The sequence below is a fragment of the Oncorhynchus kisutch genome, linkage group LG10 (genome assembly GCF_002021735.2).
Source record: "Oncorhynchus kisutch isolate 150728-3 linkage group LG10, Okis_V2, whole genome shotgun sequence".
NCBI classification, from domain to species: Eukaryota; Metazoa; Chordata; class Actinopteri; order Salmoniformes; family Salmonidae; genus Oncorhynchus; species Oncorhynchus kisutch.
Genome location: NC_034183.2, coordinates 59313327 through 59330149, shown reverse-complemented (window position 1 = coordinate 59330149; position 16823 = coordinate 59313327). Strand labels below are relative to the sequence as shown.

General features: G+C 41.2%; 1 protein-coding gene across 1 annotated transcript; it reads left to right on the top strand.

The window, feature by feature from the left end:
• The first annotated feature begins 4873 nt into the window (after positions 1–4873).
• LOC109891971 (transcription factor Sox-10-like) lies at positions 4874–15242 on the top strand. The gene is made up of 4 exons (XM_031834296.1): positions 4874–4991; positions 9270–10127; positions 11676–11941; positions 12054–15242. Exons 2-4 carry the CDS (start codon positions 9685–9687, stop codon positions 12833–12835), a joined length of 1491 nt encoding a protein of 496 aa, XP_031690156.1. The 5' UTR covers positions 4874–4991; positions 9270–9684; the 3' UTR covers positions 12836–15242.
• Positions 15243–16823: the final 1581 nt, after the last annotated feature.

The window sequence follows — 16823 nt, the reverse complement described above, 5'->3', positions numbered from 1 at the left end:
ATGAGATCATTACACTAAGTCCAGTCATTTGTTTTTTTCCACTGACCTCTCTCTCCCTCTCCAGCTCTTTCTCTCCCCCCTATCAGATTCTCTCCTTTTGTGAGAATGCAGGAATTCCCCCAGGAATTTTCTCTGCCAGCACACAGACAAAAGGTCAACCCTTCCCTCACAGACACAAAATTATAAATACATTTGCTCTAGAAAGTTCTGGTCTTTCTCTCTTCTTCTTGTAGTTCTTCTTCTATCCTTTAAGTGTTCTTGAAATAAATGTGATCCAGCCTAGTGTGCCACAGGATGTTGTTGATATCTGTCCCTGTTGTGACCAGGTTAATGGAAGAGCCCCCTCAGGTAGTGTCACAGTCACAGAACCATGAGGCCCACATTAGCAGTCTGCTTTGAGGGTGACCCCCTTACCCCCCTGGTCACAGACCTGAGTTCCAACTGTTTACCGTCACAACTGTCTATGGCTGCACAACAAACGACATCATCAGTGTCACATGTCAGGTCCCTGGCACCACAGCGGATTTATGGGAGACAGTTTCAACATGAACCACATTTCTATGTTAAAGGAAACGATTAGCAACATCAGTCACAGTAAAAAGCACTAAATTCAACGTTTGTAGTGTCCATTTTTTTCTACTTTCAGATCTGATTTTAAATGATATGATGAAGGTTTGTGAGGAGAAAATGACCAATACTGCGACATATTCCATTCTAAATTAACAAAGCTAAACAAATAGTAAATAAATCCTCATTATGAATCAACATATAATAAATGAATATTCAATAAGTAAGAGAAGTCTCATTCTAACAACTGTTCTTATTCCTTTGTCTCTTAATATTTATTTCAATCAATACCATCATGTTAATGATTTGTTCTATTGATAATTATATCATTTTACCCTATTTTTTACTTCTCTACATCTGTAAACATCACGACATTACATACAGTTTAGCACAATATTCAAATATTGGTTCTAAAGACACTAAAACAAAACATAGCAAATATATTCACCATTTTACATTTTTAAAAGGTTTACCACAAAGTTGGACGCTGTTTTATCATATAGAAAAAGCATATTTATTCATTAACAAGCGAAGTCAGAGGGGGAAGGAGTTAGGTTTCTGTTATAAAATATATATTTAAAAAATGTGTCTGACATTAAGTTTTGTTATTCTGACAAAACAATATCCAGAATATTTAGTTTAATAATGATCTGATACCAATTTGGGCTTTCGACATAAATTACATGTTAGTCGTTGTATGCAACCAAAATTGAAAAGACAAATTTGCACGACTTTATATATATTTTCGTTACATCAATGCTTCCTCTAATATTCTGATAAATTAGACCTAATGTAAAATTGAAGAAAATGTATTTCTCGTCTTATTCTGTCACGTTTGCTGCCGTTAACTGTAGGCAACAATTAGAAAGTATAAAATACCATATCGCTGAACAAATTTAAAGCTAGAATCCTTAGTTGATACATCCATTTGTGGATGTAAATGCATTATATATACCCATTGATTCTTGAAACATATAACTTATAATATATAAGCTTGTTTTACACCAATGTTTGTAATAATAATTGATTGGATTCATATGGTGCTTTTCTACCAACTGAAGTACTCAACGTGCTTTACGTAGTAAGGGGGAAACTCACCTCATCCACCACCAACGTGCGGCACCAACCTGGGTGATGCACGGGGACCATTTTTGTTCCAAAACGCTCACCACACATCAGCGTTCAGGTGGAGAGTTTAGGAGTGATGAAATGCCAATTAGGAGGTTGATGATTAGGTGGCCATGATGGAATGGGGCCAGGTTGGTAGATGGATTAGACACGGAGTTTTCATAAGAGTTTCTCTAATGGTGAAATGACTTATTGTTAGGCCTAAAAGCAAACCACCTAAAAAATAAATCGCATTGATAATAGTTAACCTGATGTTATAAGCGAATCGATTATAACGATATAACTGTTGAGTTATTCTGAACTACACCAATCGCCTAGGCTACTAAATGTTTACACAATTGAGAAACCAGCTAAATTAAACTTTCACATTAGGCTAATCAACCAAATTGCATGGAAGCATATTCTTTATTAAATACCTAATTGAATACATTTTTCCTTTCGATAAAAGATTATAATTTGCCGAGAGAAGAACATAAAATGTAATGTCATGACGGTGCAGTTAAAATAAATATTTAAACAACAACGATTCGACACATGCGACCACAGATATGTTCATCTGGCTTTTCGCTCCCTCTTAATTCACTTCAATAAATCACAACACAATCACACACAAATGCTGGGTCCTTACGGGATATTGATTTCGATAAAGAAACACTAACCACGTACATGAAGTGTATCTTTCTGAACTTTTTTTCATTACAATATCTTTAGCTTATAACAAAAAACGCATAATACATAATAGACAACACTGAGGCTCAGAAATGATACGAATCATACTTATTTCTCAAATATTCGCGCCTTACAAAATGTAGGCTAAATATTGACATGAAAAGAGCAGTAATAGGCCTGTCTCCCCCCCCCCCCCCAAACACCATTAATTCTTGATGTTCTCACAACCTTTTTTACTGCACACTCACAAAAACTCACTTCAATGTTGCGGCCAGGCCACAAATCCTGAAGGACCAGCCAGTCCACCGGAGATGCATTTGAAGTTTCCCCCTCTCAAGAGCCGGACAGTGCGACAGAGATCCATAAGCAAAGTAGAGGTCTTGGAGCATTTTCCCCTATATGTGAGCGTAAAGACAAAGAGACGAACTAAACGGAGACATGACTTTTTCTCTTTTTCTTTTTTATATACAAGGAACTGTTTTTTGTTCCTCATTTTTTCATTTAAGGGGATAATGGAAGGGGGGTGTTCGTTTGATCACATGATTACAATTCACCTGAGATAAAACAAAAGGCGCAAAGAGAAGAGGAGAGAGGGAATGAAAGGGCGAGAGAGGGAGAGAGAACCAGACAGAGAGATTCACTCATGGTTAGGATTCCCTTATCACAGTCAACATTCATGGATAATGAACAAATAAGTGATTTTTTGGGGATGAGGGGGTAGTGTCGGGAGAAGGAAATACAAGGGGTCATTGTTGAAAAGAACAGCGCATGTATTTGTGTGCGTTCGACCCATGATGTTCCCCCCCATCTCTACTTTCTATATTTTCTCCAAATGCTGTTTGGTTTTAAATGTGTGCTCTGTGTATCTAAGTGACTGCGTACTGATGCAATTATAAAACTCACACATAGGATGAAGTAGCGCAGTGTTCGCCTTGGAATTATATTTAATTCCGACAGTCAGTGGCCTGCACTGGATAGTCTACTGTAGGCCAACGTTGATGCTCTATCCAACAAACCAGTGTCAGTATAATTTAAATTAATCTACTACAAAATATCGAGAGAAAAATGCCTATAGGCCAACTGTTCACTTAGCCTAGTTTGTGTGTGTAAAACGTGCGTAAAATCTTTTTATATATATATATAGAACAAATGTAATAAACTTTGGCTGTATTGAAATAGACAAGAACGACGTCTGGTAGTTGCTCATAGCAGGTGCAGCAATATACCCAAGAATATAGGGGATATTTAAGAATGTCCTGTCACTTCAAACAGGATAAAAAGAGACACATCAAAGTCAGTTGTTGACGCGTGTATCCAGTGATGTGAGTGACAGGGTGCAAATACAAATTCACACCACCAACAGGAAATGCAGAAACAGGCAAATAAATTCAATTTGATAACATCAGAGAATAGGCCTACGCTTCTTCTATTTAATTTTATCAAAATATATGCCTTATAATAATAATAATAACAATAATAGGAAAACATTTCTCCAGAGGAACGCGTTCAAGGATATTGTGGAGTATATGTAAATATCAATGTTGTGATTGCGTTCACATTACCCAATGTTTACCTCATGCGTAAAAGCACATAAGGTAGACTTATTTATGATACAGGCCTTATGAATTATTCAGAAACATAAATCATTTTTTTTTTATTTGAAATTGAGGGATGGCTTATGTTTTTAAGGTCTCTTTTTGGGGTGGCCCTATAAGCTTTTGCAAATGAAAATCTCTCAGTAAAGGATTGCGCATGCCGCTAATATCCCTATCTAATACATTTAACATGACAAATATCATAGTCAACATTGCTCTTTTATGATTTGAGCCTTATATTTAGTCTATGCCTACATTTAGAGATGGAATCCCTAATTCTAAATCAATAATATAAAACATCAAGCACATGAAATCATTCAATCAGAATCTGCTACCCAATCTGTAATGGCTATAATGACGTATGAGAATAACATGGATCTGAAAAATCACAACGTTGACAAAAGTATATTTCTTACTGAATTAATAAATGTTAATAGAAAACTGATATTTTTGTGTTCCACATTGGAATTGCCCTACTCTGATCACTACAAGAGGGTCAAAAAGTAGCACACCTCAAATATGGACAATATCACATACATTTTCCCAACAGAAGGGATTTTCCATAGGCTAGATATTGCTTTTGAGAAGTCTGAAATACCCAAACCCAAATGCAGCATCTCATTCCACAGAATCTGATGGCACTGCAGCCTAGAAATAGATCAGTAGCCTACCTAACCAAAACAATCTCTCCACATTATTCAGGTAGGCAAAATATTGGCATAATATTGATGCTAATTTTGTCAGCGAGATCTTGCCCTGCAGGAAACTGAGAAAAATAATCATCGACCAATCACATTGATTGCTGGTGTTGCATGCGTGAAAGTTTGCTGCTCCTTTAAGACTTTTTCTCCACTTTTTTTTCTCTTTCCTCACACAACGGAGCTCTTTAAGCCCCGGCGCGACACAGAGCAGGCATTCATAGAAGGGCAGTGCGAGCGAGGGGGCTAGGGAGTGAGCGAGAGCGTCACATTGGAAACTCGGGAACACACGGACTCTCGTGCTAAGCGGGCGACCTCATTTTTCATTACTGAAGTAAGGCGCTTAGCTTTTGAAATACTTTCCTGTCTCTGCTGTTCTCTCTCTCTTTCTTTCATTTGTCAAATAATCAAGCCATAAAGTTCATCTAAATTGTGCAGTTAGAAATGATGTATTACACCTGCATCTTTTCTAAATTATTGTTTTATTTAAATTATTAGACTATTATTATTAGGCTATTATCATATTACTATTGTTACATTTAAACTGTCTCTTAGGATAATCCTGCTAAAGTGGGCATCGCCTGCTCTGTTATAGCAGGACATGATTATCGTGACAGGCAGGAGAAATACATGTTTAATACGCATCCCAGCAAGATTATATATATTTTTTGCAAGTGTATGCTACGGACTATATAGGTTAATACAAATAGGCCTACTGACATACAATTTCAATTATGAACCAGCTTCAAAGTAATGTATTTTGTTTAGGTTTGCCTTGTCGTTAACGGTCCTTTCGAAGTTATACAATTATTTCTAGACCAGTGAAAAATATAGTTTTAGATATAAGGTTGAACGATTGATCGAGTTCAAGTTGAACTCAACGAAACTTTTCCCATTAACAGCAAACTTTGACTCCTTAATTACATCTACTGACTATCCCAACATGCATGACGCATGGAACTATTTTCAACGAGATGAGGCATTTGACAGTATTAGGCTTATTTATTCCTGAGTATTTACAGGTTGACTAATATACTAATTCATTGAGAGAAAGTTAGTCAACAGGATCATCCATTTCGTAATGCGTTAAAAGCTGGATGTGTTCTCGTCATCTCTGATCAGTGGTTAGTGCCAACAACCTGTTCAATGCATACAATATTCTAGACCTGCATCAGAATTCAAACTCAAAGGCCAAGTTCACAAATAGGTCATTGAATTGTTACGTTTTATTCAATTGTTTAGAGACAATTGTTTTGGAATAAGAAAAACAGATTCAGATAGGCTATGCCACATTTCTGGATATGTTAAATGTTTTTTATTTTATTATAATAAATGAACACGTTACAACTAACTAAGGGAAAGAGACTACAGCATCAATCATGGGAAAATATCGTAAATCAAGGACAATTTATTGTTAGGTCAAGCGATAAGAAGGGCTTTGGAGTCCAATTCTTTCATGAAAATTAATGACGGTTGCTATAGAAAAAGCCTAATTGATAGAAAGTTAGACATCATAAACACAATTTAAGAGGAATATACAGTAGAGCCTATACTGACAATAAATTAGATACGAGTTTTCAATGTGGACGAGCATAAATTGGCATTTAACTCCTGCTTTAATTATCACAGGAAAGACAAACCGTGTGTCCTTCATAGTTCTGAACTAATCTGAAGGACAACCTGGTGAAAATACTTTCTTTGTAAAGAAATGTGCTCATTGAAAAAAACCTGTCGCGATTGAATCACATAGGAACTCTGTTCTGGCTGCAACCAACTCGAATGACCGGAGTTGTCATCAATTATTGTCACCTTATATGTCCATTACAAACCCGTTATTAGCCTACACATACACGACATGACCAAAAGTATGTGGACACCTGCTCTTCGAACATCTCATTTCAAAATCATGGGCATTAATATGGAGTACGCCCTCCTTTGCTGCTATAACAGCCTCCACTCTTCTGGGAAGGCTTTTCACAAGATGTTAGAACATTGCTGCAGGGACTTGCTTCCATTCAGCCGGTCAGGGCTCTGTGCAGGCCGGTCAAATTCTTCCACACTGATCTCGACAAACCATTTCTGTATGGACCTTGCTTTGTGCACGGGGGTATTTTCATGCTGAAATAGGAAAGGGACTTCCCCAAACTGTTGCCACAAAGTTGGAAGAACGTAATTATATTCTGTAGCATTAAGATTTCCCTCACTACAATTAAGGGGCCTTGCCCAAACTATGAAAAGCAGCCCCAGACCATTATTTCTCCTCCACCAAACTTTACAGTTGTCACTATGCATTCGGGCATCTTCCAAATCCAGTCCATCGAACTGCCAGATGTTGAAGCGTGATTCATCACTCCAGAGAACACGTTTCCATTGCTCCAGAGTCCAATGGCGGAGATCTTTATGTAACTAAGCTAGCGTTTCACATCCGTTACATTTACACCAATCAAGCCTATGCTTGGCATTGTGCATGGTGATCTTAGGCTTGTGTGTGGCTGCTCGGACATGGAAACCCATTTCATGAAGCTCCCAACAAGCAGTCCTTGTGCTGACATTGCTTCATGAGGCAGTTTCGAACTCCGTAGTGAGTGTTACAACTGAGGACAAACTATTTTTACGTGCTATGTGCTTCAGTACTTTGGCGGTCCTGTTCTGTGAGCTTGTGTGGCCAAGACTTGTTGCTCCTATATGTTTCAATTTCACAATAACAGCACTTACAGTTGATCGAGCTGGCAGATCAGACATTTGAGGAACTGACTTGTTGGAAAGGTGGCATCCAACGACAGTGCCACTTTGAAAGTCACTGAGCTCTTCAGTAAGAGCATTCTACTTCCAATGTTTGTCTATGGAGATGGCATGGCTGTGTGCTCGATTGTATACACCTGTCAGCAACAGATGTGGCTAAAATAGCGAATCCACTAAATTGATGGGGTGTCCTCATACTTTTGTATATATAGTGTATAAAGCCTCAATATTTTATTCTAAGTAGCCCGTGTGAGTGTCCTCCTGTCATATGAAAAGTAGGCCCATAGCCTCATATGCGGACGCGCAATTGGAGATCGTTTGTTGCGAGCGCAGTTACCCATACGGACATAGGCCTATTCAGATTAACATACGTGCCAGAGATGTATTAATACGCTTCAACGTAACAGACATATGGTCCAGCTATTCGAGAAAATACTAGTAGGCGCTCTATTGCTGGATGAGAGCCACGAAAGGCAACGTCTAACCTGCATTTTGGTATTAATCAAAACCTTATTGACTAAAACGCACCAGTCAAATCTCTTCGCAAAATCACGGCGTTGCAATGCGATACATTAGGCCTAATACGGCTGTAATTAAACACTGTTGGGCCGTGGCAAAGGAAGCATTATCACCCCACCCCATGCTCTTCTCCCTACTGACCAATGTAACACTATCATGGGGGCAACAGCTATGTGCGTGGACAGGATAACAAATCGGCGTACAGAAAGGAGAGGGGGAGGGGGGATTAATTGTGACCACCAGGTGCACAACTGGACGTGGTTGAGGTACCAGATGAGATGGCACAGTCCCGCCAATGCTCTGATAATTCACCACCATTGCAGTGTGCATGTCAGCGGCGCGACATGTTACAAAGGATCAATTGGGCACTAGAGAGACAACCATTATGAAGTTAACTTCTACAATATGACTGATTCAACGAGTAAATCAATTCCAAAACAAACAGCCTTTAGTTTGTTATTACAGTTCACAAGTTCGCTTAATCAAAACGTTATTGCCGTGTTGGCCTACACAGGCGGGCGTTGATTATATCGACAAAACTACACATTTGACCCCAATAGGTCGCATACAGACACATAACCTATACTTTTTCAAACAGACAGTGTCCAATTCACACACGCGCATACACACGCACCCACGCGATTTATATTTCCAGCGCCAGCCCATGTTTATCTAAGAGCTCCGAGGTATAAATCGAAGCCCTGTGCTGGTGCGGGCTCGTATTATTCCAACACTTTCTCTCTGGGGAGCTTGCAATAAGTGCCAACCCTTAAACAGTAGCTTGTTAGCAGGAGTCGAGGCCTGGGCTCGAATAACAGACCGTCTGCACTAATTGTATGGGCTTCAGATTCGCTTCTATATGATTGCAATGTTGCACTTTTCCTAATCATTTCTATTACATCATTTATATGCTAATTCAATGAAAGTATTCCGAGCAAACAAGCTGCAGCCTAGCCCTATTAGCTACCTCCATGTCCATAGCCCAGCCTACAGGCTATAATTAAGCAATATCTTATGAGGGGCTGTGGTATATGGTGAATATACCACAGCTAAGGGCTGTTCTTGCGCATAACGCAACGAGGAGTGCCTGGATACAGCCCTTAACGTGGTGCATTGGCCATGTACCACAAACCCCGAGGTGCCTTATTGCTATTATAAACTGGTTACCAATGTAATTAGAGCAGTACAAATACATGTTTTGTCATACCCGTGGTGGTATATGGTCTGATTTACCAAGGCTGTCAGCCAATCAGCATTCAGGGCTCGAACCACCCAGTTTAATAATATGTTCTATAATTCACTCACGAGGGTATTGTTTTCTAATACATACTCTACTTTATGTCCTTTGCAGTATTTAGCTAAAGGACTACAATTTCAAAGACTGCAAGGGAGAGGACACTGTTCTACTGGAGCAAGAGGTGGGAATCAACAGGTAAACTGGGATCCACAATACGCGCTCAGCGTAAGACACCAGCAACACGGATGGAAAGAACTTTGATGAGGAATCCAAACAGAATTTTAGAACGTAGACTGAGAGTTGAGACTGACTGGGAGTTTATATAAAGGAGACCTCGAGTGACAGAAGCAATCCTTTCGTTTTAAACAGGCATAGTTTATATTCCTGAAAAAGGGTGAACTTCTTCATTAGTTCAGACATAGGGATAGGCCTAGGATTAGTAGTTGAACACCCATAGGCCAAGAAACTATACCCTGTACACGTTCTGTTACTCACCTGAGGGAGGAAGCTTTCTTGGAAGAGGGGAAAGATGTCGGGAGAGGAGCAGAGTTTATCTGAGTTAGAAATGAGTCCGGGGGTCTCGGACGACGGTCACTCCTTGTCACCGGGTCACTCATCCAGTGCCGCAGGCGGAGGAGACTCACCCCTGTCCGGTCCGCAGCCCCAGCTAACAGGGGTCGGCGACGACGCCCTATCCGATGTAGCTGGCGGGATTTCCATCAAGTCCGATGAAGACGACGATCGCTTTCCCATTGGTATCCGCGAGGCAGTGAGCCAGGTGCTGAACGGCTACGACTGGACACTCGTGCCTATGCCTGTGCGCGTAAACTCCGGCAGCAAAAGCAAGCCGCACGTGAAAAGGCCTATGAACGCCTTCATGGTGTGGGCACAGGCCGCACGGAGAAAACTGGCAGACCAGTATCCCCACCTCCACAACGCGGAGCTCAGCAAAACCCTCGGGAAACTATGGAGGTAAGGGAAAGCGTTTATTACAGCGTCGGTCCGCTTTGGTAAACGACAATAAACATCCAGGGTTACACAAGTTCAAATGCGTTCTTAGTCACAACATTCTGGGTCAAAAGTTCAAAGCACACTTCATGCTACAGTAGCCTTGAATTATGGACCCATAAAACATAAAAACAACTTAAAAAGTCACAGATCTTAGATTTTTCAAGGCAGGTTCCCATCTTGAGTTTCTCAATCAAATTAGCTGAGGTATGTTAAAATAATATTCTACCAGCTCAGAATAAAGCTTGTTAGAGAGTTGCCCTACCAAGGAATGTTGATTAAAGTCCTACAATCTAAAAAAAAATATTATAATAATTATGTTTATTATGTAGCCTACAGAAAACCAACAACATATAGTTATGCGTTTTTTTGTAATCACATTATAGTGACTGGATATGCCCAATTTCATAACCCACTTAATTCATGGTGGTTTAGGAGGGAGATGGCTGCAGTGGGAATCACTGAGGTTTTTGTAATCCCCTCATCTATATGTTTTAAAGCACAGACCTTTATGGCAGATATACACTTTTACAGCCCTCTCATTCGTAATTGAGAGTGCCATATTAAAGAACCTACTATGTAAAAAGATATCCAATATTTTACTGGTCAACGGGTTGAATGGCTAGTTCAGTCAGCCTGTAAAACACAGATATGGAGGACTGTTGCTAGGTCAGACAAGTACGTGCTGATTGGAAGTCCCAGAGAGGCTAATTCATTAACCTTATAAGGAGGCAACATTAATTAGATAAAGATTTGACCTTGAGCCTGATTGTATAATTGGCCAAGAAACATGCTGAACTGGGAGTCTCAAAGGTCAGTGTTTTCTCATGCCAGTCCCTCTGACAGGATGCATCTTTAGCCTGTGTCTTAATTTCATTATAGTCCAGCCAAAAATCCCCTGGTGTGGGCAGGGTTTCTGATGCAGCTGTGCAGATGGTGGGTCCGATTTAGAACGAGATGAAAATCAAGTGAATGTTTCAGAGGTAAAACTGATGGTAGAAATAATCTCCACAGTAGAAATATTGTCAATTGTTCTTTTCTAAAAATGCTTTAATGCTCAACAAGAGGAATAGCAGCATTTCCTATGAGTGTGTTGCCATTACACCAGTTAGACGTTTAAAAAAAAAGTTAAATACTAGAATACTTAGTAGATTGAATATAAAAGGTGATATGTCCCAGTTGACACAGATTACCTGGTAAATAAAATGTCATTATTCTTGTATTGGAGTTGGACAAGGTTATTGACCTCTGGGATGTGGAGGTGTCAAAGGAACCAGCACTGTGTCACTGTTATCTTAACACACATATTATGGTCATCATGTTATCAAAATATATGCTGTTAAATCTTCTCAGACTACTGTAATTTCCTCATTCAAACAGAATGGCTGACTGCATTAGAGTTTGACACATGCATCAAATCAGCATCACGACAACATCTCTACTTTAAGTACATCCTGGCTGAATTTAAAATGTTCTATCATTGTTATTTCAAAACTATTTTCTCCCTCATAGGCTCTTGAATGAGAGTGATAAGAAGCCTTTCATCGAGGAGGCCGAGAGGCTGAGGAAGCAGCACAAGAAGGACTACCCGGAGTACAAGTACCAGCCACGCCGCCGCAAGAATGGCAAACCCGGCTCCGGCTCTGAAGCTGACGGCCACTCTGAGGGTGAAGTCAGCCACAGCCAATCGCACTACAAGAGCCTCCACCTGGACGTGGCTGCCCACGTCAGGGGGGCGGGGTCTCCTCTGGCTGATGGACACCACCCACATACTGCAGGTATGCCACAGGGTCTGACCAGCCCTATCGATGCAGTTTGTCACACATCCCCATTCTAAATAATATACCACAAGCCAGGCTGACAATAACTCTGCTTTGTGTCTCCCCACAGGCCAGAGCCACAGCCCTCCTACACCACCCACCACCCCCAAGACGGAGCTCCAGTCTGGGAAGTCGGGTGATGGGAAGCGGGAGGGCGGTGGAGCAGGGGGCTCCCGTGGGGGAATGGGGGTAGGAGCAGAGGGTGGCTCTGGATCAGGGTCAGGCAAACCACACATTGATTTCGGCAACGTGGACATCGGTGAGATCAGCCACGAGGTGATGGCCAACATGGAGCCCTTTGATGTGAACGAGTTTGACCAGTACCTGCCCCCCAATGGGCACCCGGGGATTGGACAGAGTGCTGGGTCAGCGGCAGCAGCAGGGTCCTCTGCCTCTCCCTATGCCTACGGTATCTCCTCTGCCCTGGCCGCGGCCAGTGGACACTCTGCGGCGTGGCTATCCAAGCAGCACCAGCAGCATCATGCCTCACCTCTGGGCTCCGACCCCTCTAAGGCTCAGATTAAGAGTGAGGCCAGCTCGGGGGGACACTTTGCCGAAGCATCCTCAGGGGGTTCCCATGTCACCTACACTCCCCTCAGCCTGCCCCACTACAGCTCTGCTTTCCCCTCACTGGCCTCCAGGGCCCAGTTTGCAGAGTATGCTGACCACCAGGCCTCGGGATCCTACTACGCCCACTCCAGCCAGGCCTCAGGGCTGTACTCTGCCTTCTCCTACATGGGGCCCTCGCAGAGGCCCCTGTACACAGCCATCACTGACCCGTCCAGCGTGCCACAGTCACACAGCCCCACGCACTGGGAGCAGCCGGTCTACACCACCCTGTCGCGGCCCTGACAAAGACCAGGAGCAGATGGCTCTGGTGTAGATTTGGCCCCAACGGCAGACCCACAGAGCGGAGGAGACCTGGGTTGGAGGCAGTGGGGAGATGGAATCCCCTTCTGGTCTGGCCCAGATGCAGGAAGGCCTGTAGGGTCCAAGGAGGAATGGAGATCAGATGATTTTATGGGGTAACTTGTGGTGTATAACTTCATTGTTGAGTACTCAGAGGGATGGATCCTAGTTTTTAGGGTCAGAAAGAGAGAATAAATCAAATCCATATTTAAATCTAGAGGCTTATCTTTGAAATGGTTTTATGATGTAAAGATGTCAACAGTACAGAGTGACAAACTGTTTGGCTAGCCCATCCATCCACATCTCAGGCATGTTGAAAACAGATTAATTACATGATGTAACATAATATCCAATATATAATCAATGACATATTCTGTGATTGGCCCAGAGGCATATTTCTTATGATTTCCACGTGCATACGTAAAATGTATGCTCACATGACAGTAAGTCTCTTTGGATACATTTGTCTGCTAAATGACATACAGAATAAGTTGCCTATGTTGTAATTGGAATATACTGTATATCTATAACAAAGGGCATACAGTCCAGAAAATCTGTTTTATGAATTAAAATGACCAAAGTTTTGAAACCAAAACTTTAAAGAAAGAGAAAAATATTATTTAAGTTGTTTCTCTCTGTATGACACTGTATTACAGTACTACATTGATTTTGAATTAAGTACAACACATTTTTTTCTGACCTGATTACAGCACTTTGGTGACATACCCTCAACACTATATTGATTTATCAACCTCAATATTTCTTTTCCCATGGCACTGACTATTATGTTGATTCAGCATTGTCTCTTTAACACAGAACATTTCAAAACGGTATAGCGAATAAGAAGACAATACGACATAATTATTTTATATAATCATCTTTTATGAACCAAAATTGAGGTCATTAAGTATGTATCTTCAGTAGACATAATACATTATTTTCATTGTTATAATCGTTACTATTAATGTCATTATATTGCCAATGTTTTGCCATCACTACACTGAAAGTCTGCACCACTTCCCTCACATTTAATGAATTGTTTGACGTTAAAAATGTGTCTTTACACTGAGTGTACAAAACATTAGGAACACCTGCTCGTTCCATGACATAGACTGACCAGGTGAATCCAGGTGAAAGCTATGATCCCTTATTGATGTCACCTGTTAAATCCACTTCAATCAGTGTAGATGAAGGTAAGGAGACAGGTTTAAGAAGGATTTTAAAGCCTTGAGACAATTAAGACATGGATTGTGTATGTTTACCACCCTCAGAGAGGGTGAATGGGCAAGACAAAATATTTAAGTGCCTTTGAATGGGGTTCGGTAGTAGGTGCCAGGCGCCCTGGTTTGAATGTGTCAAGAACTGCAACGCTGCTGGGTTTTACATGCTCAACAGTTTCAGTTTCCCGTGTGTATCATGAATGGTCCACCATCCAAAGGACATCCAGCCAACTTGACACAACTGTGGGAAGCATTGGAGTCAACATTGGACAGCATCCCTGTGGAACGCTTTCAACACCTTATAGTCCATGCCCCGAAGAATTGAGGCTGTTCTGAGAGAAAAAGGGTCTGCAACTTAATATTAGGAAGGTGTTCCTATTGTTTTGTACACTCAGTGTACCGTATTCAGTGTAAAATGTTAGATTTGTAGATAGTTGTTGTAACATTTTTGCTACCTGTTTATGGCTTTTCTGAAATGCCATCACAGAAACACAGTTGCCTGAGATTGAGTGATTAACAGCATGCATGAATGAGTTCTCGAGTCTACAGAGGGTAAGATCGCAAACTGGCCTTTATGTCATGGAATACCAATCCCTTGTTTGCAATAGAATAGCAACAATCCAAGGGGTTATTTTCTAAAGAGAGGTACCAAGAGACAACTCCAAAATAACAGTACCTGTAGTTAACGTTGGATGCCCCTTCATCTTGTAATGTGAAATAATACCTTGTATGTTTACTTTATTCTAATATATGTGATTTCAATATTATTATTTTAAATAATGGTAGTGCTTCCTTTTGGCCCAGAACTACTTTTGGGCCGTTTTTGTACATTATGTCTTGAGCGAAAGAAGCACATGACATTTCATTTTAGATCCTACGTCTTGCTTTAGGAATTGCTTGTTCTTATAAATATTACAATTATTATTTATATTTGCTGGTATTATGTTTTTATGAGCTGTTAACAGGTTTTCTTCACCGTGTTGAAAAATCTGTTATTGTTTTGGTGTTTTCTCAGTAAGTGTTGCCAGCAGAACAAAACAACCTGTAAATACTAGCGGAAACAAAACCTTAGCGACATGATGACTAATGAATTCCTCTCACACTAAATAAAACTGTATTCTTTCTGCTTTTGTAAAAGTCTGTTTCCACTAATGTTTTTATACCGGCTGCCTTAAGAAAGGTAAGATGACACTGGACAACAAACATTGAATTCCAATATACCATAAATGCTACTTGCCAACGTGAATTATTTTCTTATTTTCCTCACATTACATAATTAGGCTAGGGTTAGGGCTTGGGCTAGGCGATGCAACAACAGCAGTAATCACAGCTTGCAGTGACTCATTCATTGTTTCATAGACTTAACAAAAGTAATTTCAGCGAATGGATCATGGCTAATTCAGTTAGGCTGAGTATGATTACAGAATATTGAAAACTATGGCAGCCCTCATCCATGAGCTCTAGGCACAGAACACTTTTGCTGGATATTGCTGTTCTTTTCACAGGCTACACAGCACCATACAGACATCACTGAACCCCACTATGGTCCACTGCTCTGACTGGTCCCACTACATGCACCTCAGCAGTTTAAATCATGTATGTATATGCCTATGTCCGTGATTGTGTGTTGCGGGTTAAGCCTGACTCTAATTCCCTCTATTTAATCGGCTGTGTGATACTTTGGTAAGACAAAGAGAGCCATTGAGAGGAAGCAGGGGGTGGAGGGAAACTGGGCAATGAGGGAGCCATACCCATAACTGCCTGGCCTGTAGCTTGCTGGGATACAAAGGGACTCTCATACTGGCTGCACAGTCTCTGCACCCCCACCCATCCCCAAACTCCCCTCCCTGCTCAGGTTGGGACTGTAATGGGATTAAAACATTCCAAAACTGGAGAGAGAGAGATAGAGATGTGGACAAAATGCTTGCATGATGGAGGTAAAGAGGGATGCTGCAGGAGATTCAAATGGTGTCATTTCATGCAATGGGTATAAAAATGGACAGAAGTTTCCAAGCAGAGGTGAATGGGGGGACAAGAGAACACAGAAGGAGGGTGTTAGGTAAGTGTAGGCCCAGGGCAGAGGACAGACATTATGCACGTACGCCATCATCAGAGTGGATCTACCCTAGCGATGCCCCCTTTTCTGTGGTTGAGGAAATGGTCATGTGAAGATCTTGGGTCCCATATGAAAGGAATGTCATGCCATCCTCAGGCAGGGAGTCTTCCAAATTCGTTGCGATCCAAAAAAACAAGCAAAAAGTTACCGCGAATGCCATTCCCCATTACGGACCTGTTAAATCACACAAAATATAGCAAAGAAATAAATGTGGATGGTTTCCTATAAAAAGCGTGACAGGCCAGAAACTGCACGGCACTGGTTCACTAAGGCAGAGAAGATCTATTTTCTTCCTGCTTGACCTGGGCATATCCCTCATTCTCTTTCCAACAGCTTTCTTTCTTTCTACTCCTTCAGCCTGTAGGAGAATGTCAGCCCACTAAGGACTAGAGTAAAACTAGACTGGGGTGTCATGGCCCCTTACACCAAATCTGCTAATTGGGCAAGGGTGCCTCTTCAGCCCCCTCTCCCAAACTCGGCTAGTGCTCGTTGCCTCAGTAACAACCCATTTTCAGTAAAACAATGAACTGACTGTGCTTGTCTGTTTGAGTGTATGTAGATAGCTCTCACCCTCTCACTTGTTTTATGTCAGTTT